Source organism: Stigmatopora argus, chromosome 1 (assembly GCF_051989625.1).
Source record: "Stigmatopora argus isolate UIUO_Sarg chromosome 1, RoL_Sarg_1.0, whole genome shotgun sequence".
In the NCBI taxonomy this organism is placed as follows: Eukaryota; Metazoa; Chordata; class Actinopteri; order Syngnathiformes; family Syngnathidae; genus Stigmatopora; species Stigmatopora argus.
Genome location: NC_135387.1, coordinates 16,834,652 through 16,858,511, shown reverse-complemented (window position 1 = coordinate 16,858,511; position 23,860 = coordinate 16,834,652). Strand labels below are relative to the sequence as shown.

The following is a 23,860-nucleotide window of genomic DNA, read 5'->3' as shown; positions in this document are numbered from 1 at the left end:
TGTAAAGCCGATGCGCTAACCACTCACACCACCGTGCTACCCATAGTAAAAATTATATATATATATTTTCAATAGTTTTAAACTGTCTTATAGTAATAAACCTGTCTACTTCTACACTTTTTTTCTACATTACATGCAAACCTGGAATCTATCCAGCATGTCAGACAAGACAATAGTTGAAGCAAATGGTTAAACATGATCCCCTTATTGAATATATAAGACAGCTGTGTTTCCAGTTGTTCATAGGCACGAAAAGGGTGTTCTTCCCACACTGCAATCGGTTTTCCGCCAGTAGCATAGCAATATAACCCAAATAAACAATGAGCACGAGAAGTAAATCAATTTGCTCCTTGATTTCCTCCCGGTATCCTACTTTCATTTTCTCTCCTTGACTCCCACAGAGGTCCAAGGCAGCAGACAAGAAATTTGGGGCGGCTCATTCCGGCCGCGTACACACATGCACTCACATGCATAAACCCTCCCTCACCAACAAACACAACCACCCACCCACCCACACACACACACACACACACACACACACCATCTCACTCCTCCTCTGTCTCTCAGTCCCACATCACTGAACAGTACACAGCCAATTAACGTAAGCACATGCATGATTTAGCTTCTTGGCTCCCTCAATGGCTTCAAACAGTCCATGTTACATTCAAGTTGGCTCCCACCGTGTTGAGCTATCGACCACTTCGATCCGAGGTATGAATTAAGGTGCTGGTCAGGTCCTAGCCGAGCTAATCAAGGGGATCCTGCTTGCCTTGTATCTTCGTAGACCTCCACTCAAGCTCACGAATTCACTCTGAATTATTTAAGCCTTCTTCCTTCTTAATTCATTTTTCAATGGCCCCAAAATCCCAGCAGCATGGCACACCCCCTGATGTGGCATGAGGGCGACTAAACACGTGAAAAGTAACAGCAACCAAGTGGGAGACTGACTTACTTTGCCAGGGTCATCTTTGGAGCGAGGCACTTTCAGAAAACACTTGTTCAAGGACAGGTTATGCCGTATTGAATTCTGCAGTGAGAGAGGGAGAGAAGGAAAATAATGGAGTGAATAGAAGTGAGTTCACAGAAAGAGGGGGGAGTGTTTACTATTGACACAATCCATGTTACATTTGCACTTTCTCAAAATAACTTCATTCACTTTCCTTGCTGTCCTTTCCTTAGAATTCTGTCACCTTTTCAAAGCCATGCAATATTTTCATGTCCAACTTAAACCTCACAGCGGGTTTTTAGATGGGAATTTCACGTAATTTTGAAGGTTGGTCAATTTTATAAACCTAAAAAAATTATTACATTTTTGCAAAGGATGTCTTCAACATTGAATCGTCACTGTCTTTTGTGTGAGGCCTTGGCATTAGTGAGACGGTAGAAAACATCCAGGTTTATGGAAGTAAGGATTGTACAGTGTAATCTTGTTCATGAACAGAAGAGAGGCAAGCTAAAGCGTGGAATGGTCCTCACTCATAGAAACAAACAACCATTCACGTTCAAATTAATGATTGATTTCACAATGAGTGTACCATTTAATTGAATTGATTTTGGTAGCATCAAATACAGCAAAAGAAGGATCATATGAGTCCAGGCTAACCTGGCATGAACCTGTTCAGGCTCCCTTTCTCGACTCGTAGGCCGTTGCTAATTAATACCATTGGGGAGGAGCAGGAGAAAGCAGAGGAATGGGAGGAATTTCTCCACTTCCTCTCCCCACTTCTGAGCCAATGTATCGAGTAGAGGAGAACAGAATGGTCCACCTGTGTCATAATATATATATTCGACAAAGACCACTGCAAGTGTTGGACTTCTCCGTACAAGCATAAATTAGAGCGAAGACATTGGCCTTGGGCCAACAATCCTAAACAACAAGTAAATCTGACTTGTTGGACAGGGAAATGCAAAAGTCAACACTTCTTTCATTGTCTGGCTGGTCACCGCCTGTTTGGTCCAATGCAAGGCGAGAGTAACAGTAAAAAAATAAAATAAATTAAAAAAGGGTTGGGGTTTAGGATTTCACCAACATGCAACCCCACGCAAAATCTTTTTTTTTACCATCCATCTTTGTCAGCAGGCAATGAGTAAATGACGACTGTGGACTGTATGCCATAGCAAGTAATGGGTACTTTGTGGCTTTTACTTGCTGAGGGGTGCAGGCTCCAGGTTGGTTACATAAGGCATGTTTGACAAGCATGGCTGAATTTTTGACAAAATGCAATGTGATATAATGTGATGTGTGACAAAAACTAAGGTTTTGAGGACATGCTTAGGGAGGAGGGAAAACATAGGATAATGTGTGTGTATGTGCATGTATCAACTAGACAAAGTAATCATATATATTATTTATACAGTTCTAGGGTCGAGGGTACCATCCCAGGTGGGTCCTCACTGTGTGGACTTTGCATGTTCTCCCCTGGCTTGCATGGTTGTTTTTTGGATACTCCGGTTTCCTTTCACATCCCAAAACATGGATGTAGGCTGGTTGAACATTAAATTGCCCCTATGTGTGAGTGTGAGCTTGAACGGATGTCCGTCTCCTTGTGTCCTGCGATTGGTTGGCCACCAATTCAGGGTGTCCCCTGCCTGGAGCCTGAAGTCAGCTGAGACAGGCTCTAGAACCCCCCACAACCCTTGTGAGGAAAAGCGGTTAGCAACAGCTAAATGCAAATCATTTAATCCACATTCATATTTTATGTGCCTTTATTTTTTTTCCTCTGAAGAATCATTTTTCCCGTTGCAGGCTTAATATGGGATATTTACGTGGAGAGATGCTATACAGAAATATATGATTTATCAAAAATAGCTTAATTAGCCAAATAATCAAGCATCAACACGCCAAGTTGCGTCCTCATTCATATGCAGCGTCCTGTCACTCCAGGGAGGCGGACAGCACACTTCCAATCATATTCTCTGAGGCAGTCTGACACATGAATAAAACTCCTAACTTTAAAAATCAGGTCACCGCAAAGAAGAAATAAAATCCAATTTAATTTGCCTTATAAGCTTGACATAACTTGAGATGTTCTCGGGCTAACGGCTGTCAGCGCTAGCCCTAGCATAGTTGGCACAAAGAAATATAGAGCTGCAACGAAATTTGGTGGTGCACTGCGCTATGACAAGAAATATCCTTCTTCTCATCCTTAATATTTTGGACTCATTTGCAAGCCATCAAATTCATTTTAAATGTCTCTGTGTATGTAGCCTTTTAGTTTTAAGCAGTGTCTTGTGCTGCCAAATATTGGAAAGGAAGTACACAGGGTAGCAACCATCCTGCTTGTGTCACATCAGCTAAGCCGATTTGAAAAGACAAATGCTCAGAGCCTTTATTCAAACAAAGTCTTTCCAAAATAACAGCAGGACCAATGTGGGTTGTAGGGCAACAAGAGGTCAGAGTGGCAAACTTCCTGCTTATAGTTGTGTCGAGCAAAAACCCTCTGGAGAAGTGACAGCTTCTGTCAGCAATGAGGAAAGGGGAAGAATGAGAACCGGAGATGTGTGATTCTACTCTGCAGCCCCTTAAAATATGTCTTTCAGGTTTGGGCTTTCACACGCAATGAATCAAGTACACAGACAATTCAAAAGTGAGGTTGTGAACTACACAAGATAATCTCTTTCTGAGTTTGACTAGACTAGGTAAAAATAGGCAGCAGACAATGCCAACTTGACTGAGAATGTAGGTGTATAGAGCAGTGTGATACTATGTGCAGATTTTTAAATATGAATTATTATTATTTACACTGAGATGAAATGACCGAATCAGCAGAAAACTGCCATTACAGATTTAGATTTTCATCTCCGTTCGAACGACACCACAAGTCCTCCTGAATATGATGTAGTATTCTGGCCGTATGATGCAGTGCAATTTTACAACAAAAACATCAATACTGTAGACAGTGGTTTTCTGTTTGCATGGATGGATAATTACAATTACTACTTCACTCTACACTGCACCACAAAAAAAAGAAAAAAATGGAAATACCATTGCCCTAAAGGACACTAGTTGCTGTTTATTCTTGCGCAAATTGTAAGTACAATGCTACCTATGTTTTAACTCAATATTTAAGACTGTTTGCTGATGTGTATAAATTGGAATTAAATGAAATTTAGACCTACTAAAATGTTTATTTATCAACATACTACACATGTGGTTCCAGGTTTTGTCCAACTTTACGTCTTTTTGAGTCTTGCTCTTTTTGTGTTTTTGCTGGTTTTCTGTCTTAATGATCTGATTTGGTGATTCTTAATGATCCCATTTACTTTGATTTGCTTTGTACTTTGTGTTTTTGCTTTGTTGTTCTGTCTAATCACTCTCTGCTACTGTCACAATGAAATTTCCCAAATACGGGATGAATAAAGTTATCCAATCCAATCTTATAGAAACAAAGCACTAATAAAATGGAGGGTTCAATCTAAGTGTTAATGAGGCTCCTCTGAAAGAGCCACCTTATCCCCTGTAGAGGCATTTAAACCTTTATCCCCTGCTAATTTTTTATGAATCCAGTCATTCAACTGTCTCTCCGGCGAGTGTTCTCCCGCCCTCCTTTGGCTTTCAAAAGTGGACATTTAATCTGAAAAGCAGCCAAAAGAAGCCGTGGAAATTAAATGAATGTAACCGCGAAGGGAGGTGAAACGGGGCAAGGAAGAGGCGAGGGAAATTCCCAGTACTTGAGGGTGTGTGGAGAAGCTCGGCTGAGCGAACATCAAGTGCCAGCTGCAGTAGCCAAGAACCGGGCATGCCAAGGAAGGCAAGTGGACGTGCCTGTCGACACTCAGGCATAGGCTTTAATAGTGTGTCTCCAAAAAGTCTCACAAATTGTGCGACCTGCTAAGGTCAAGCTATCAAAACTACTATAGTATGTTTTTGCCTTAAAGGTTGTATTATTTTTTGCATGTACTCAATGCTTCTTTACTGAGGACATGTACTCGTTCCTGTTATAGAATAGAAAACAATGCGACCAAATTCTGCAGTATGGACAAGACGAGGGTGCGCCATTAGCGGTATCTGCAAATGCCCAAAATGACATGCAGTTTGTGGTGATAGCATTGTTTCAAGAGTTTTTAATTCATACCGTGTGTGTGTGACTTCTTGGCTTTTTTTGTCTTTTTCGTTATAAATTTTGGCTGACATTATTAGGACACAAGCTTATGTTGACGAATCACAGTCAGCTATCACATTGATGTACTTTACATAGTATATTCCCCAACCCTTGTGAGGCTAAGCAAACGTCAACTGAATGAATAAATGATCTATTGAACTGTGTTCTCTGGACACTGTTCAACTTCAATTGCAGAATAACTGCAAGACAATGATATTTTAGTTGCACTCAAGTGACCTGAAATTCATTATGCAGGTGAAGTGCCACAATGAATTCCAGCAGCCTTCCTCCATTAAACGAGTACCGAATTTACTCGCATATTAGCCGCCCCACGTATAAGCCGCACCCTAAAAATTGCCTTAAAATTGTTACAATTTTACAATTTCTCTGATATAAGCCACCTCCATATTCATGGTTTAATAAGGAGTACAAATGTGTTACTTTGAAGGGAAAATCTTTAGGAAAATTATCGCACGTGGTATTTCTGAGATACTGTATGAATCAAACGGTGTCTCCCTTATCTTAAAGGTGTACCTGGAAATACCTACCTTGGTGAACCTATTCACACACATTGAACGCATCTGAACACATTATATTAGGGTCAATATCATAAGGAAGTTAATCTGCCTGTCTTTGTAAATGCAAAATATCAAATTATTCAATTTGAAAAAAAGAAGTCTATGTTGATGAGAACCTGATGCTTTTTATTGACAGAAATTACAATTTCACAATGTTATAAATTTTGCATGGAGTACCGCGAAAGTTTTCAGCGGAGTTTTCAATGCTTGTCTAAAAGTTGACTGTAATGCTTTCACGGACAAGAGTGCAGTGCACTATCAATTCCTTGGAATTCATATAAAGGGAGCTGATGAATCATCTGTATGTCTTCGTCTCACTCTCTGTCCGGAGTATCTGTGTAGATGAGGTGTCCCAGCGCCATCAACGAGCACCGTAACGGTAAGCTAATTCGCTAATATTTTTATCTGTTTATCTTTTCTCTACTTTGAAATAAATGGCCGTATCGGCCGCATTGTCTTGCATTATGGCGTTTCGTCTTTGTCACGTTGCAGTTTCGTGCATGTCGTCTTTTTATTGGATTGGATCGGATAACTTTATTCATCCCGTATTCGGGAAATTCCGTCGTCACAGTAGCAAGAGGGTGAGGATGCAGAAATAGGAAAGGCATTTTAGACATAATTAGATATGTAATAAGTAAGTTAATAAATAAATACATGAATAAATATATAAATAAATAAGCGTGTTGCTGAAATACGTATAGTAATAATATATAATATACGTATATGCGCATATAGGCCGTACCCTGGATTCAGTCATCATATTTTTGTCCGACAAATTCGGCTTATATGTGAATAAATATGATATGTATACAGTGTGCACCAACCTTCACCATGCTCTGTTGCAGAACTCTTGCAGAGAAGGGCGGAGAGGATGGCAGGGAGACTAATGCCTTGCTGCTGAATCATATCAGGTGATGATGCAGTGACGTATGCTAAGTGCGCTGCCAAAGGCCAAAGGCCATTGTGGCTGCCCTTTACTACAGCACATTAGCTCATGTTAATTCACTGGCAATTAGGCCTGGTTGCATGCAAGCTATTTTATGGCTAAAGAGAAGGGGGGGTAGGCAAATTATCAAATTTTTGGTGTTGTAGCTGAAGAGTGCCATCTGTCTATGTATGTACTGGTGTTTCCTGATTGATACTATACATAATAAACTATGGTAGTGTAGAACAACAGCAAAAACCACACATGGGATTCACAAAGTCACAGGTTTTGCTGGCTGGGATGGGCACCGGAAAATCAGAAAACAGCTGATAGCAATCAAAGTTGCTAAGTCAGTGGTTTCACCTGTTTAATACCTACAATAATTCATGACTTTTTGATTAGGAGTTGAACATGATTGGTTTATGTTTTTGTTCTTTGGACCGATCTTCATTTTGCTTGTTTAGATGTCTGTGTTTTCACCTAAAAAGGGACGGGCAAAAAGGGCACACACTAGTGTGAACATTGTAATGTGAACAACATCTCCCATTAAATTGCCACCTGTAAATCAAATCTCTTACATTATCATAATAATACAAGTAGGCATGAATGAATGAATTTGAATTTGAATGTGGTATAAGTGTGTTGTCCTGGTTTAAACTCTGCTGTTCCTGCACCCTTGCATTATCATACAGAGCAGACGGAGTGCGTGTGTTGGGTAGTAAAAGTCTCCTCTACTCACTGACAGTCTTCTCTCCTCCCCTCCCACTTTCCTCTCTCCTGCTGAGCTCCCCATGTGTAATCTGCAGACTGCACACATATACACTGCTTACCTGGGTGGGTGCACAATAATGCACGTGTGGAAGATGATGACGCAGTGATTGAACATCATATGAAGCGTATGGTGGTATGGGGGGAGGAAATATGAGTGTGTCTTGATTTGGCATATACAGACGCTCCCCTACTTACGAACATTCAACTTACGAACAACGGTACATACGAACATGTCTGCAAATTGCGTTTAAGTCCAAAAATGTTCGCAAGTCCAATTTTGTATTTCGCGCCTTTTTCGGAGTAGTACTTCTTTCCGCCGCTAATACCGACGCCTGGCGCTGTGAAAGCTCAGCTCACCCAGCATCTACCTTCTTCTTCGTTGCAATGCGGAAGTGCGTGACTGTATCTCCAGTGTGCAAAGAACCTTTTTCATTTGTATCATTAAATATCTCATGCATCCAATATTGAATATGCTTGGTAAAAAGCTAAAGGCCTCTATTGAGGGAGTTGCAAGGAAGAGGCAAGCCATTTCATTTGAAACGAGTGGCAATAATAACGAAGCTTGATGCGCGTGAGAGTGGTGAGCATTTCACGGGCATTGAATCGTTCGACCGTCAGTACCATTTATAAACAGAAAGATCGAGCAGCAGGACCCAAATATTGAACGTTGCACAAAGTTTGCAAATCAATTGAATGATGCCATACAGTGCTACCGCATCATTTATGATGAAAAAAAGAAGAAAACTGTGCAATCGTCATTAGGTCGCTTCTTTTGGCCAGTTTCTAATAAGTGAATCTCTCTCTCTCTCTACAGTACTGTACATATTCTCTCCATTTTATTAAATGTTTTTTTTTTCAGTACAAACCAATGCGTGTTACTTATACAAGCCTTAAACATACAAATGCACTTATATAAACCTTCAATATACTTATATCGGCCTTAAACATAAATTATAATACAAAATATAGCACTGAATCAACTTACAAACAAATTCAACTTATGAACAATCGCTCGGAACCAATTGCGTTCGTAAGTAGGGGAGCGTCTGTATACATGTACGTCTGTACATGTCTTTCGACATGCACGCACTTGCAAGCCCACAATGTCTGGTCAAAATGCCAGCATGTCTGTGCACACAGTTGACAGCAATCACCTGAACTGGAATGAATCAAACTTATGTAACGATCCAGATGATGGTCATAGCTGGTATGAAACAGCCTTAGATCCTTACATTCATACAAAGCCCTTCATTTCTAAAAGAGACTGAATCAATCCCATTTAAAAATTACTCATGATCGATCACTCAAATATCAAAGATATACGAGTTAGCAATGATGGCAAATTGGTAAATGTGGCAAATACGGCGAGGTTTGTGGTTTTTAGGCAGAAAACAAAGGTGTTTACTTTCTGCTCTGGAAACAGATCCTAATAAGATAATTCAATTTTCATGATTATTTGCTCTCTATTATCAGTATTCCATATTAGTACTACTAACCACTACTACTACACTTTCACATGTCATGTGAAGGTTGGCCACAAAGATTTAACTTTTTACACTTCACCCTGTCCTTTGCATCATTTTACCCTATACCACGTGTCAAAGTGGCGGCCCAGGGGCCAAATCTGGCCCGCCGCATCATTTTATGTGGCCCGGGAAAGTAAATCATGAGTGATTTTCTGTTTTAGGATCAAATTAAAATGAAGAGTATAGATGTATATTACATTTCCTGATTTTCCCCCTTTTAAATCAATAATTGTAATTTTTAAATCATTTTTTTCTGTGTTTTTAGTTCAAAAATCATTTTGTAAAATCTAAAAATATATTTAAAAAAGCTAAAATAAACATTGTTTTAGATTTATAAAAAAATGAATATTCAGGGCTTTTAATCCAGTTCTTTTAATCAATTTATTAAAAAAAATCTAAATATATCTAAAATGGTCCGGCCCACGTGAAATCAAGTTAACGTTAAAGCGGCCCGCGAACCAACCCGAGTCTGACACCCCTGCCCTACACTAACCACTTTCATGTTCTGGCACTGTTCCCTTGCAAAATGACTATTTTATTCTATACTTTATGCTCTAAAATGTACTTTTTTATAGCCGTGCATTGGTGTTACGCTAGCGCAGCACTCCATAGCAACAAAATCTTTCGTATGTTTTCTAACATACTTGTTGAATAATACCTCTGTTTCGGATCAAATGATTCGATAAGTTGAAATGCGAACATTTATTTTCTGGACCAATGAATCTTTTACATAAAACCCCCAAATTTTAGGTCAGAGGTTAGTGTGATCTTATTTAAATACTGTACAGTGGTACATCGAGATACAAGCTTAATGCGTTCCGGGACTGAGCTCGTATGTCGATATTCTCGTAACTCAAACAAACGTTTCCCATAGAAATGAACTAAAAACAATTTAATTCGTTCCAACCCTCTGAAAAAACACCCAAAACAGGATATTGGATTGGAAAAACATTTTTATTTGTTCTAATTCGCCATCTATTAACAAAGTAACAAATAACTAGTGGTTTAATATTACTAAAATGTGTTTAATAGTACTAAAATTATACGGATTTCGCAGGGGGGAGAGAGACGGACAGAGAGAGGGGGGGAGAGAGGGTGGACTTTTTGCACGGGAACACGCTCGTAACATAACATAAACAAATTTAAATGAACTTGGATTACGATGCAGACACTCAAAAATAAATTTAATCTAACCTTACACTAAACTTAATTCTAATTTTGTTTTAAATTTTGATACCTTTCTTCTCCCAGCCGGGTTGGCTCCATTTGCCCTGCCTCCACCCTGACTGCACGGCAACGCGCTCGTAACATAACAAACAAATTTAAATGAACTTGGATTACGATGCAGACAGACTCAAAAATAAATTTAATCTAACCTTACACAAAACTTAATTCTAATTTTGTTTTAAATTTTGATACCTTTCTTCTCCCGGCCGGGTTGGCTCTATTTACCCCCTCCTGACTTTCACATGCAATTAAAAGGAACCTATCGAGCGTTGTTTGCTTTTGTATTCCCTTCAAAATATTCCCAAAATGATGCACACAAATGTCCTCACAATAGGATAACGCACGACCACTTGCCAACGAGAAGTAGTATATACGCCATTCTTACTGACTAACGGGAAAAAAAACACTGAAAAAAAATGCAACGCTCCGCCCAGTGCTCGCAGAGACATTACACGAGGGAGTTGCGACCACAGAGACATTTCACGAGGAAGTTGCGAGGAGAGGGACAGTGCCCATGATGTTCTTATGAGCAGCCTCTCGTGTCCGCTGTCTGCTCATATATCAAAATTTGTCTCGTATCTCAAGATAAATATTAGTTCAAAATTGTACTTGTATCTCAAATTGCTCGTATGTCGGGGCACTCATATGTCGAGGTACCACTGTATCTCAGTCTGGAGCACTGAATATACTTGCTATATGCACAGTATTATAATTTCTATATATAATATTATTTCTTCCTTTTGGGATCTTCACACCACATTGGTTTTCAATTTAAAAAAACAGCCTCATTCGGAAAAAATATTTTCAAAAGGAAAAAGTCTCTTTCATGTCATCTTTACATGTCTCTAAAATCTACTTTAAGCAGTAAATTTTATCATTGCCATGCTGTCATAAAAAAACATTGTATGCATTATTTATATGCCAATGACCTCAATAGAAAGTATCAGTCTCTCCATGGGTTATATTCCTAGAATTAAATTCCCTGCTCGAATCTTAAAGGCATATGCAAGACCGTGTAAAAGGAAATCCGCCAAAAGTGTGGGACTCTAATGACACAACTAGAATGCAGTCTTACACGCAAATCATTGAGGTGTAATTATGGGATCCCAAAACACTGGCTACCAGACACAATTGCAGAAGTCGTAAGCTGCACTGACAGAAAGCAGAAAGGTCTCAATAAGCTCCATCCTCTAATGTTGAGTAGAAAACAAATTGTCTGAATCCTGTGATGGAGCTAATAAGGTGTGCCAAGTCAGCCTGGGTCGTGTTGCCACTTCTGGCATACATCTTCACATTGGAAAAAGTGTTTATAAAAGTGTGATTATAAACTGGAAACAATTGGTGAATCCATATAAACTATTACAGACTCATAGTATAATATTTCAGAGGAAGATGGGTCGGGAAGTGGAAGAGGATGGAGTAATGAAGAAAAAAAACATTCCATCTAATATTAATTGGGTTAATAAATCTACTTTTGATCAGATGTGGCTTATATAGGGAATTTCCTCTTAAATTTGGTCAATGAGGCTTACAGTATATAGTGTGGAAATAATGGTACTTCATTTCTGAACCACATAATTACTACAAGAAATGAACTTGTGAAGAAAGGCTATTCCATGGATATTCAATTTAAATATTGGCTGTGAGGATAAGCGGTTCTGAAAATAAAATGAATGACAATGGTGCCACCAATAACAAACTGTTTCTCAAGCTGTCTGAGAACCACTTGAACTGATTTTAGAAGGAACTCTCTGGTATTTTTGTAGGGCTTTCATATGTTAATTCTATGTGTACAGTATCAGCAAGGCATTTGTCGGCTACTTAAAAATCCTCAAAATTATAGTCCAAAGTTTAATGATGAATGAAAGTAATATCCATGGTAAAAATATTGGTCTACCGAAAAAAGTGTTTAAACTCTTCACTGAAGCAAACTGTTTAGTAATTTGCATTTGATCAAATCTGCAACTGTTCAGTAATTTGCATTTGATCAAATCTGCAACTGTTTAGTAATTTGCATTTGATCAAATCTGCCACTGCCAAAAAAAATCACTAGTTAAAAAAGCAGACATTACAAAAGTAATCCTTTAATCACTTAAGCAAGTGATTAAAAGTTAAAGCTACTACTAACTTTCATAGTCCAATCGCAATGCATCAAGTGGATCCATGATGTGGAATTTATTGAGGTAAAAGATAATTGGTGTCAGTTTCTTTGTGTTCAACTTCTCAAGTGCTAATTGCTCCAAATGTGGAGGTCCTATCACTAATGTGTATGCCGATAAGAAACTGTGACAGTACAGAGTGCAACTTTTCAACTTCTTGTCACCCTTAATGACCTAATATTTTTTGTAAGCACTGTTTCTGTCTTGTGACAAGCAGATTGCCGAATTGATGTTAATTAGCTACCTAATTAGCCTACTTTCTTGTATAATTGGGATTCAAGAAAGTCACAGTCAAAGAGAAACAACAGCACCATGAGAAGCCAATGTCCACCAATACTATATCTGTGTAACCATATTTGAATTTCTCAGTTATTAGACCAATTTAAGAGTTTATTTTGGAATTGTCCAGCTTCACGGAAGTTTTCTTGCTTACCTTCCAGCCGCTTCCTGCTTCTCTGTAATAGGGAAAGTTGTCACAGATCCATTGATAGATTTCACTGAGGGTCATGCGTTTGCGAGGTGAGCCATTGATTGCAAAGGTGATGAGGCTTGCGTAACTGTATGGTGGTTTACCATCTCTGTGTTGATTACTTTCCTCCTGATCCAATGTTGTTCCTGGATCCAGCATGGTGATTTTTTTTCCTGGGCCAGGATGCCCATGATTGAGACCATGGTGGTGGTGGTGATGTCCATGGTAGTGACCATGGTGAAGTCCCCCCATGTCTCTGTCAGTCTTCTGGATGTTAGCCCTCATCCCAAACTGTGGAAGCCAGTCCATTGACGTCAGGCTACTTTCCAGCTCAGAGATCATGGTGTTGGGGAGTCAAAAGGTAGAGGAATAATGCAGCTGTCTGACGAAGCTTTATGGATGCACTCTTCGTTGGCTCAGTGAAAATGTAAGATGAAGCAACCTTGAATCACATCTGCATGATAGGAATAGAGAACAGGTTTGTGATTTATATGACAAGAACAAAACATTAGTAGTGTAGTTGTATACTGTGCCCGATATGTAATGCAAAAATGAACATATTGACACTATAGAATCTACAATTTTGGTTAATAAAAGGGTACCAAATCTTCATCAATCTTCATTTGTGTCCCACACAATAAATGTTGCATGTTTTTGCCCATAACAAAAAGCCCATCAAATTTTCCATTCATATTCACTGTATATGTTCAAGGTTGAAAATTTAAGATAAGCTTGCCAAGGCAGAGAAACACAAACTCTCTCTTTCAATCATTCTGCCTTGGGGGGTATTATACGAGGAGGAGGAAGAATGAAAATACTTCTCTCCACCAAAAATCTTGTTAATTGCAAGTAAAACTAATGTTAACATGGTTGGAAATGGGGGGGGGGGGGGGGGGGGTATCAGGCCATAGAACTATGGAAAGGAAGGACGGAGCACAATAAATACCCGATGGGACCACCTGAACAACAACAGCCTCCAGCTCATCCTTAAAGTGTGGAAAGAGAAATAATCCAAGTATTTCTTTTTACCTCATTAAAATGGGACTCGAGCTGCAAATCAGTCGGCCACAAGCTGCAAACATGCTGTTTTGCAGTTGTTGTTATTGGGAAGTTGGTTTGGGAACACAGACTGGCTACATGGCGGCAAGGTGAGGGTTTACACACTGTAGCTAAGGGGTCGTCGAGTAGATGAGTAATAGCTGAGAGCAAAAGAAGGGGAGGACGGGCATGTCTTGTTGAGAGAGGGGCCCCACTAATTGAGGCAGACATAATGAATTATCCGGTCAACTAATATGTCAACTGGTCTCACAGAGACTGAGCTGACCTCAATGTGGTTTCTTTCGATTTCTCTCCGTTTCATCCTGTGTCTCCCATAAAACCCGAGGCTCAGGGGGAAGAATATCAGTGCACCTCCACTCAAACTGCACTGTTCTCTCCTTTGTGTAAAGTTTCAAACGGTTGACAATTTTTGGGTACATGAAAACCGAGGCAAAAAACATAATTTTGGCCTCTTCATACACTACATTGATTTGTAGTCATTTAAGTACGACTTCTGACCCCTCTCTTCAAAACACAAGATCATTTGAATAAATGCTTATGCCGCTCTACTTTTTTCATTCATTTATCAACACCGCCTATCCTTGTCAAAGTTGCAGGGTTCTGGAGCATATCCCAGCTGATTTAGGGCAAAAGGCAGACTACACCCTAGACTGGTCATCAGTCAGTAGTAGGGCACCTATAGACAGATAACCATTTTCACTCACAATTACACAACCACCGAATGGGAACAGAACCCACGCTGCCTGTACAAAAGTCAGGCAAATGAACCACTGTACCATTGGGTGACGCCACTGTATTTGGAAGATTTAAAAAAATAAAATAATAATTGCGTTAAATTCTTACTAAACACAAATAGGAATATGGGGTAGGTTAGAAAGATAAGGTATCATTAATTTAGAGTGTTAAAATAACCTCCCAAATTGAAAGGTTAAAAAAAGAAAATTAATAATGGTTGCTCAGGACTTTTTAAAGGCAAACGTCTAAAAATAAAAATATGATTCATTTGCCAAAGCACTATAAGTACAGACATGGCCTACTTTGCTGAAATAGATATTTTTGCTAGGTTTTTGTGTGTGTGTGTAAAAAGAGAGCACCGGAAAATTTCACAATTTTAAATCAGTTTGGTGTACGATCTTGCCACCCATGTGTCAATAGCCGCAAATTTTATTAGGAATAGTTACAAGCATAAATGAGCGGAGATTCCCCTTCTCAGGAAAAAAGTAACAATTTTATAATTACCTATTTAACTGCATTTCCAACTATACAGTAGCTGAAGCTTTCCCGACTCTAAAAATTGTCTCTTTAAAAAGAGTTTAGGGTGGGTGAGCGATTGAATGTATTCCCCCATTAGACTTTGTAGTTGTGATGTACTCACTGAGCCGCATGCATCACTAACAGCTAACAGTCTCCCGCTGCTCTTAGGCTTTTAGACTGAGAGGTTTTACAGTTCTGCATTTTAATATAGAGAACTTTGAATAGAGTGACAGGGGGCGAGAGGGGGAGTGGGGTGAGGGATAAAGGAAGTATGCATCAAAATATTTTCAGAGGAAAATGAAGAAATGACAAAATACCCACCCGCAGTGTGTCTTGCAAAAGGGATTTCTGGGTAGGGAGCACTTTGGGAGGAGACGGGCTAGTGTTTAAAAAGGAGCGGTCCAAAAAAACAGTATTGAACATCTTAATTACTTTCTGCTCCAGTGCAAAAACACATAAGCCTGAAAAGGTTCCCTGCTTGTGTATGAAAGCAAATCAAGCTGCCCTTATGGTGGCTCACTCATCTCGTAAAGTGAAGCTGGGTGGAGTAATTATCAGCCGTTTCGTTCAAAGAAGACCATTGATGTAATGTTTCAGTTATAGACCACATCAAAACTCCAACAAGAAAAGAAAGAAGAGAAGGGAGCAGAACATTTACCCACATTTAAAAATTTGGTACATGCTTTCAATAGCTTTTTCAAAAGACTGCAAACTGTCAGCCGAGGTAAGCCAATTGCAACTCAAATGAAAGTGCTCAATAGCACACAGCATGTCTGCTTTTGAATTTGATTGAGGAATATGGCCTCAGTCAATGCATGTATTTAAATAGACATTTATTTGGATTAAAAGACAGATCTGAATCAAAATGTTCATGTACATCCCATTCGGAAAATTCCAGCCCGAGCAAGATTCTATCCCAAGCAAGAGGGGTGGCTTAAATCAATTTGTAATCGAATCGGCACTCGTGAAAACCCTTACTCGAGAATTTCGGAACAAACAGTCTATACCGCACTGGTGTGACGTCAGCGTGTGTCTTTCTGTTAATCCCAGAACCTAGAAGTGGAACGAGTGGAAACAGGACAGGCTCAAAACTGAACTGCTCTGTATCCGAGATTTTAAAAGATTTTACAATTGTTGAAAGACCTGACAGTAGAAATTGGGAAAAATACATGAAATAAGTAGGAATGGAAGGAGTGGTGTTTTGTTGACAAAGACATCGCTAAGGCTTATTCTTCTCCTACTACTATTTATGGATTTCTTTCTGTGGTGGTTGAGTGTCCATGAAAAACAAGTATCCAATCATAATGTTAATCTGAACGCTGATCAAATTAAATATTTTTGTCCATGTAAATGTAGTCACCAGTGACTCAATACATTGCACTAAAATACTAAAATAGGATTGATAACCTCTTAAGGTTTACATGGGTGCTGAAGTCTATCCGAGCTAACTATTGTTTAAGAGGATTGGTACACCCTGAAGTGGTTGGATTGAATTACAGGTCTTTATTTGAATTGGCAGCCAGTTGCAGGTTGCAACAAAACTAACAACCATTCACACTTATGAAGGATTTGGAGTGATAAATCAACCTCCACCATAATTAAATGAGTTGTTACTGTAACACCTAATTATATGTCTTACTAGATAAGTCACACAAGTAGTGGGTATCAAACAATCTTGGTCATTTTTGCAAGACTGTTGTTGTTGGAGGCAAGTGAAGGAGCAGGAAAGCAAAGCTCTCTTGCACTGGAATAACATATTGACTAACTTACTAAAAGCTCACCAAGAGCATAACACAGAAAAACATCTGCCATGGCATAAAAGAGCTATCAACCCAGAAAATGTATCCCAGAAAACTTTGGGTTGGGGGCTCTATTGTGATTCAAGATATTGACAAAAATGAACAAGTTAAAAAGGCATATTTTGTTATAAATAAAACATAGGAATGCAGCATTTCAGTTAATTCCCCCAACAGAAAGTCCCAAGAGAGAGATGTTTGTGAAATGGTGCAACGCAGTAAAGGGGGCTATTGCACTGCATCACCATGGCTCTAACTACATCCCCACATCCAGCCCAATTCAACAAGGACTAGTCCTCTTTAAAAATTCATTAATTTACAGCAAAAATAGATTAAAGCGCTCATCAGCAACAACCTAAAAAGTTTGGCTTGTGAATAGCATAAATAATGAAAACAAGCATTCAAAACCTAGAGGCCCCTGGCTCCAAGGCTTTTGTTGCGCTTTATAATGGAGAGACATTAACATTTCTGAAGTATAGCAACATTCTTGGGGTTGTTTCTAATTATGTTGTTTTACATGCAAAATCTCAAACAATCTCAACTTAATAAAACATATTCTGCAGTGTGACGGCTCCGAGTGTCTTTAAGATACTCTCTAAAGGCTTTAAATCAGACTAATGATAAAATCTTTGCACTATTTGCCTTGTTTTGCTGCTGAGTTCATTCTAAATGGGCCCTTTAAAAGTAATCATGCAACCCAGCGGACGAGTGAGTGAGTACTTTTAATACTTAATACTTTTTTTAAAGTATTTTTTCTTCATCTACCAATGCCAATGACATCTAGTAAAAGTCAAAAGGACGCCGGATACTATGTTTGCGGTCACTCAGCAACAACCTATTGAGCATCTGTGTTTAAAACTAAAAATTTAAATAACATTTACATTTGTTATGAAGCTGCAAACCTATTTGTACAATGTACTTTTCCACCACAGCTGGTCTCACTGTTGTGTTTTTTTCTAGGATAATATTAAAAACTACAAAAGTCAATTCTTTTGAGATTGTCGGCGTATGCTAAAAGGATATTCAAGTGATCCACTTGACAGATTATGAATATGTGATACACACATTCAGGAATATGGTAGCAATATGATGAGGACATGCAGCGGACAGTATATATGTGGTACGATATATATAGGTCAGTGCTGTGGTTAAGGCAGCTAGCTACCCACATCAAACAAATCTATTTTGGGCTTTTAAATAGAAGATGATACATACCAAGCAAAAGCTTCATTATACCAGAGAGAAACGCAAAAACATGGGCCGTACTACTGTATTTAAAAAAAAAAAAGACTACATTATTCCACATCTAAAGAAAGCATTTTAAAAATCGCATGCATACGCAAGTAAACATCTACCAAAGTGCAATCGAAAACAAAGATGAGAGTTTGAAATAAATAGATCAAATAGGTTTGCCTCGAAATAGTCACTCTACAAAACACATTTACACATAGTGTCTTCTCTGAACTCACGTATGTCTGCATTTCCTTAAAAGAAAAGTCACCCAAGATGAACTGGTAAGTCACATTGAATAAGTGAAGAGACAAAAAAAGTACCTTGACAGGCGTGACAGATTGAGAACTTCTTCCCGAGTTGATCTCCATAAAAGAATACGAGCTGTATGTAGTGTATCCGCAAATAGCCCTTAATTCAACTTTCGAAAAGTCATTACCACGGTGCATTTACTGACATTGATGATAATTACAACGACCTTTCCGTTGATAAAACACAAATCAGTAAAACACTATAAGGGTTCCTTCTCTTCACGTTTCATGCGATTCTGCATAATGTTTTAATGAGGCATTTAGGAGGTCGAAGAATGATCTACTGAGAAAGTCTACAATGGCAATCAGCAGAGAGTGCGGCAGCTGTTCGGCAATTAAAAAGCCAAATTACCCTCAATCAACACCATTTACGAGCGCAAGTAAATCTCTGAGCAAATAATGATGAGGGAGATCTGTTCAGACAGCTCTCATCTTGATAGGAATTAGAGACGCACCCAAACCAGGAGTGTGGTGCGCTCTTAAACAGCCACACAAAAATAGGAAAATATGTACAAACACGTTTTTTCTTCTTGGTTTTCTTTCTGCCAGACACAAACGTGTGACAAATTAGCTTCATCTCAATACTGCAAGACAATTAAGTGCAATACTATTTTATGCTGCATGTCAATGCGTGCTTACAGTGATTTTGGACCCAGTCGATGCATTCTTGACCACATTTTGTCATTTTTGTGCAACACTGTAGCTCTAGGTTATTGGCGAGGATTGAGCACTGTGACTAATGGTAAGAAAAAAAACAATAAAAGGGGTTATTGAGACCCCCCCCCCCCCTCCAAATATATAAAAATTCCTGTTCATTTATTCAATTGCAGATGTTTTCAAAACACGATTTCCATACTGCCAGCTGTTTCAGGGAATTTAAAAAATAAATTAAATCGTAGCAGAGATTGAAGTTTTATTTCCCTTTGACTAATTTGATCTTATCCTCTTAAATTGTGTTAGCCAATGAACAGAGAACGGTAAAAAAAAAATGCATAACATCATGCAGTCTTGTTTTCAGACCAAAATGTACTAAAACAATTTTGAAACATGAGTCTTTAGCCTGTGGCGGCCCGGTGGAGTGAGTGGTTAGCGCGTCGGCCTCACAGCTCTGGGGTCCTGGGTTCAAATCTAGGTCGATCCACCTATGTGGAGTTTGCATGTTCTCCCCGGGCCTGCGAAGGTTTTCTCCGGGTACTGCAGTTTCCTCCCACATTCCAAAGACATGCATGGTAGGCTTATTGGACACTGTAAATTGTCCCTAGGTATGGGTGTGAGTGTGCATGGTTGTCCGTCTCCTTGTGCCCTGTGATCGGCTGGCCACCGATTCAGTGTGTCCCCCGCCTCTGACCCGGAGACAGCTGGAATTGGCTCCAGCACCTACCGCGACCCTAATGAGGATAAAGCGGTTCAGAAAATGAAATGAGATGAGATGAGTCTTCAGCCTGTGTAAACTACGGTTGCAGAAATAAGACAAGGACTGTATTCAACTAAGCTTACTTGTAGGACAGGTACACGCAAGTATATGTACTTGTGGTTCAAGTACACGCAAAAACAAATACTTGAGTCTACAAGTACATTTTACTTGCACTACATGTACAAGTACTTTTAATAGAAGTACGTAGACTTCTACTGTATGTACTTGTATTACAAACGTGTACTTGTACTTTAAAATGTGTGTATCTACTTGTACAACAACGTGTACTTGCTTGTACCTATTCTACAATTTATGTATACACCAATACAAGTGCACTGAACAGCACAGCAAAGCCCCCATGCAATTTCTCCAGAAATTGAATTTTCTACTCTCTAATTGAAATGCAATGCAGCTTAATTCTCTACTGAGAAGCACTTATCTGGCAGCTCAAAAGTAAAGGGAACATGTGAACTGCAATATTTTGATCTGGGCTTCTAATGAGTTTGGTTTCATCAATAATGACAACTTTAGATTAAATATATGGCATCTTCAATTGTCAAGCTATTTTAGTAACACCCCAAAAATATTGCCACACTATTGCATGAGTGTATCTATCCAATATTTTACTGCTTATCCTCACTGAAGTCGCAGGCTTGCTGAATCCTATCCCAGCTGACTACGAGTAAGGAGTTGGGTGCCCCTTGAACTAGTTGCTAGCCAATCAAATGAATGATAATGAACTACACTAGTCATTATCACACTATGACGAAATCACCCAGTCAGTTGGACTACAATCAACCTCATTAGATCAACTAGTATTCAAAGGTCATTATCACATTCAGCAATGAGGACACATGCTGATTACTTATTGGTATTTTGGAGGACACAAGTACTACTATGTAATGTAGTTCATTGTACCCTATTGCACATTTACCCTTAATCAGGTCATCACTAGGTCACAGTCAATGCGATGGTCGTAGTACGACCTACAAGTTGGCCCACTACTGGTTTATTCATCCATTCATTCATTTTCTGAACCTCATATCCTCACAAGGGCACAGGGAGTGCTGGGGCTTATCCCAGCTGACTTCGGGCACATGGCGGGGGGACATTCTGAATTGATAGCCAACCAATCGCAGGGCACAAGGAGACAGACAACCATTCACAGTCACACAGGGGCAACCTAGATTGTTCAACCAGCCTACCCTATATGTTTTTTGGATGTGGGTGGAAACCGGGGAGAACATGCAAACTCTACACTGAGAACCCACCTGGGATTGAGTATTAAGTAATTGTGACAATGTCCTAACCTATAACTAGTATTGCAAGAGGACTGGGGTGATGCTGTAACACAAGTCACCACCGTATCCAGTGGTCAGTTCCCACGAGTACACAGGGATCATTATGACACGTGTTTTGTTTGGATTAATATATAGGTCGCTGCAGTCATTGTCTTAAGTAAAAGTAATTACTATTAAATTTATTGTAGCATGGTTGCTTCCCAAGCTCAAAATCTGTATAAGTCATGTTCCTCAACAAAGTTGACGTAACTATCAAGGCATTCTGAGTGCTACACTTGCCAAAATATAAAAACACCTCTAGCATTTTGGACCCAGTAGATGCATTATTGACCACTTTTTTTCATGCTGGGATGCTTGAAACATACTCACAATTGACAAATCAATAGAAACCACCTGCTGCCCTACCTTGAAAACTAAAGTTTTACATAATTTCCATCAATAGTGGTATGATGAAAATGTTGTCTAACTTCTATATTCAAATTAACTCATAAGCACATTAGAGAATTCTACTAAATATATCAGACAGGCCGCTTCCCCACTCAGTTGTAACTTTGCTTTAGATACATTTGCAAAGGTCACGTCTAAATGAAGTAAAGAACCAGTCGTCTCCCATCACCACACATGATATCCCCGTATACAGGCTGTCCTCACATGCAAAAGACAGTCGTAGTAAGACTGTCTGTCTACTGTTCACTTCAATTCGTCACCTGGACGATTGTTTTAATAAGCAGACCGACAAGGGCGTCAATCATTGGAATGCCGCAAGGTTACTACTGCAAGCCAACAGAAGTTTAGATTCTTCCGAAAAGAATGACCTGATGTCTTAAATATATAGTACATGCATGCCAATTGTGACACGGATGATCATCAATCCGGGCACATTGGTGACAGTGAACTCCTAAAATGACTTCTCTGTCACCTGACATCTCAAAATGACAACCCAGCCTACTCACCGTGATGAATGTAGAAAAAGCGGGTGATATAGTATTTTTTTTTGCACGCCGGTTTGGAAGCTGTGTTGCTCAACGTGCCTCGACGCGGAGACAAAAGCTCCCGGTTGGCTCCTGCTCGCTGTCACCACCGGGGCTGCATGCTCGCTGATCAGCAGGCGTGTCAGTGGCCGCTGGTGTTTCCGTCATTCGGCTGTCATGCCGGTCTGCTCGGCCCGCTATCCGCGACTCACTCGAGTCTCCTCAGCTGGTACGACCCGAGGAGACCGGCTCTCCTGACTTCACTCCGCCTCGAATTTACCGGAACTACTTGCCGCCAGCCGAAGCACGGCTTTCTTGGATTTATACACCTCCATAGGAAAGATAACAGCACGTCAAAGTAACTAGTCCTTAGCATTCATCTGGTGAGTCACACATCTCTGGTGAAGAAATCATAATCATAACAGAAAGATGCGATTTGTCTCCCATGGGCCTCTTCCTCGGTTAGTTGTTATTTATTTTTGGTTCACTTTCTCGTGAATTCAATGCCTGCAATTGACGGTGCTAGACGACCAAGGCATTTTGTGTGTGTATGGATGTATGTGTGTGTATATATATATATATATATATATATATATATATATATATATATATATATATATATATATATATATATATATATATATATATATATATATATATATATATATATATATATATATATATATATATATATATATATATATAATGCTGAATAATGCACTGAAATAAAATATTTGAATTACTTTGCATTTAGTATATATATACTATATATATATATACTATATATATATAGTATATATATATAGTATATATATATACTAAATGCAAAGTAATTCAAATATTTTATTTCAGTGCATTATTCAGGGTTTCTGATTCTCCCATTTAGTGTTTTGTTTATATAGTTAGTAGTTAGATTAGAAACTAGCAGAGTACGTTTTTGTTGTCAATCAGAAGTTTAACAATGGCTTTAAATACGACTGTGTATTGCCCTCTCCTGGATTATATATGCAGTTGCAAAGGCTAAATCTAGAATACTAAACCATCGCTATTTTATCATTGCAGGGCAAAGGTGTAAAATTCAAATTCACAGTTGCCAACTTAATTCGTCTTCCAATCTGCTTATCCTCAGGAATGTCATGGCACGCTGCATCTTAAATATATAAATAATAATCTTAAATATATAAGTAATAGTATTATTACGCGTGTTTTGATGAATTAAAAACAATTAAAGCACAATGGGTAGAAGCTTTGACGTCAACTCAAGCCAGGGGTCCTTGAGCAAAAGTGTTTGGGTAGGTTTGTGTGCGTAGTGACTAGTGAGTCAAGATTTGGCTTGCCTAGATGGTTGCCAAAAAAGCTTCTTAATGAATGTGCATTCTGTTTCCTCCTTCAGTAAAGTGTCAAATGAAAACGTAATCAAACCCATTCACAGATTCAACAGGATAACTTTTTAAGAATTACCAACTACAATATCAAAGGAATTTTACAGTACTGTTCTGTAAAAATCTTATCTGCCCACTGTTCTAGATAATAGTAATGGGTCAATTATCGGATTCCTGTAAATATATATTAAATATATGGATTTTAAGTACTACTGTCATTTAAAGGTAAAACACAAACCAGGCGTTGCCGATGATTTACTGAGCAATTGAAAAGATTTGACCACCAGACGTCGCTGTTGTCTGAAACGAGAATGCTCCTAGTGACGCTCACAAAAGAGGTTCCTTGAAATGTGACGTTTGATTTTTCTTCCCCCATTAGAAACGA

At 39.0% G+C, this 23,860-nt stretch overlaps 1 protein-coding gene across 4 annotated transcripts in view; it reads right to left on the bottom strand.

Annotated features, from left to right (window-relative positions):
* The window catches only part of LOC144076299 (forkhead box protein J3-like), a 43,883-nt gene extending 21,464 nt beyond the window's left edge, over positions 1-22,419 (bottom strand). For 3 of the 4 annotated variants that reach the window (XM_077604027.1, XM_077604042.1, XM_077604050.1), the window contains exons 1-3: positions 18,420-18,720; positions 12,722-13,211; positions 953-1,027 (exon numbers count right to left, since the gene is read on the bottom strand). In XM_077604027.1, coding sequence (XP_077460153.1) covers positions 953-1,027; positions 12,722-13,099 — 453 coding nt within the window. In that variant the 5' untranslated portion in view covers positions 13,100-13,211; positions 18,420-18,720. Of the gene's footprint in view, positions 1-952; positions 1,028-12,721; positions 13,212-18,419; positions 18,721-22,075 lie in introns of those variants that run through there. The other variant, XM_077604034.1, reaches the window with a different exon arrangement.
* Positions 22,420-23,860: the final 1,441 nt, after the last annotated feature.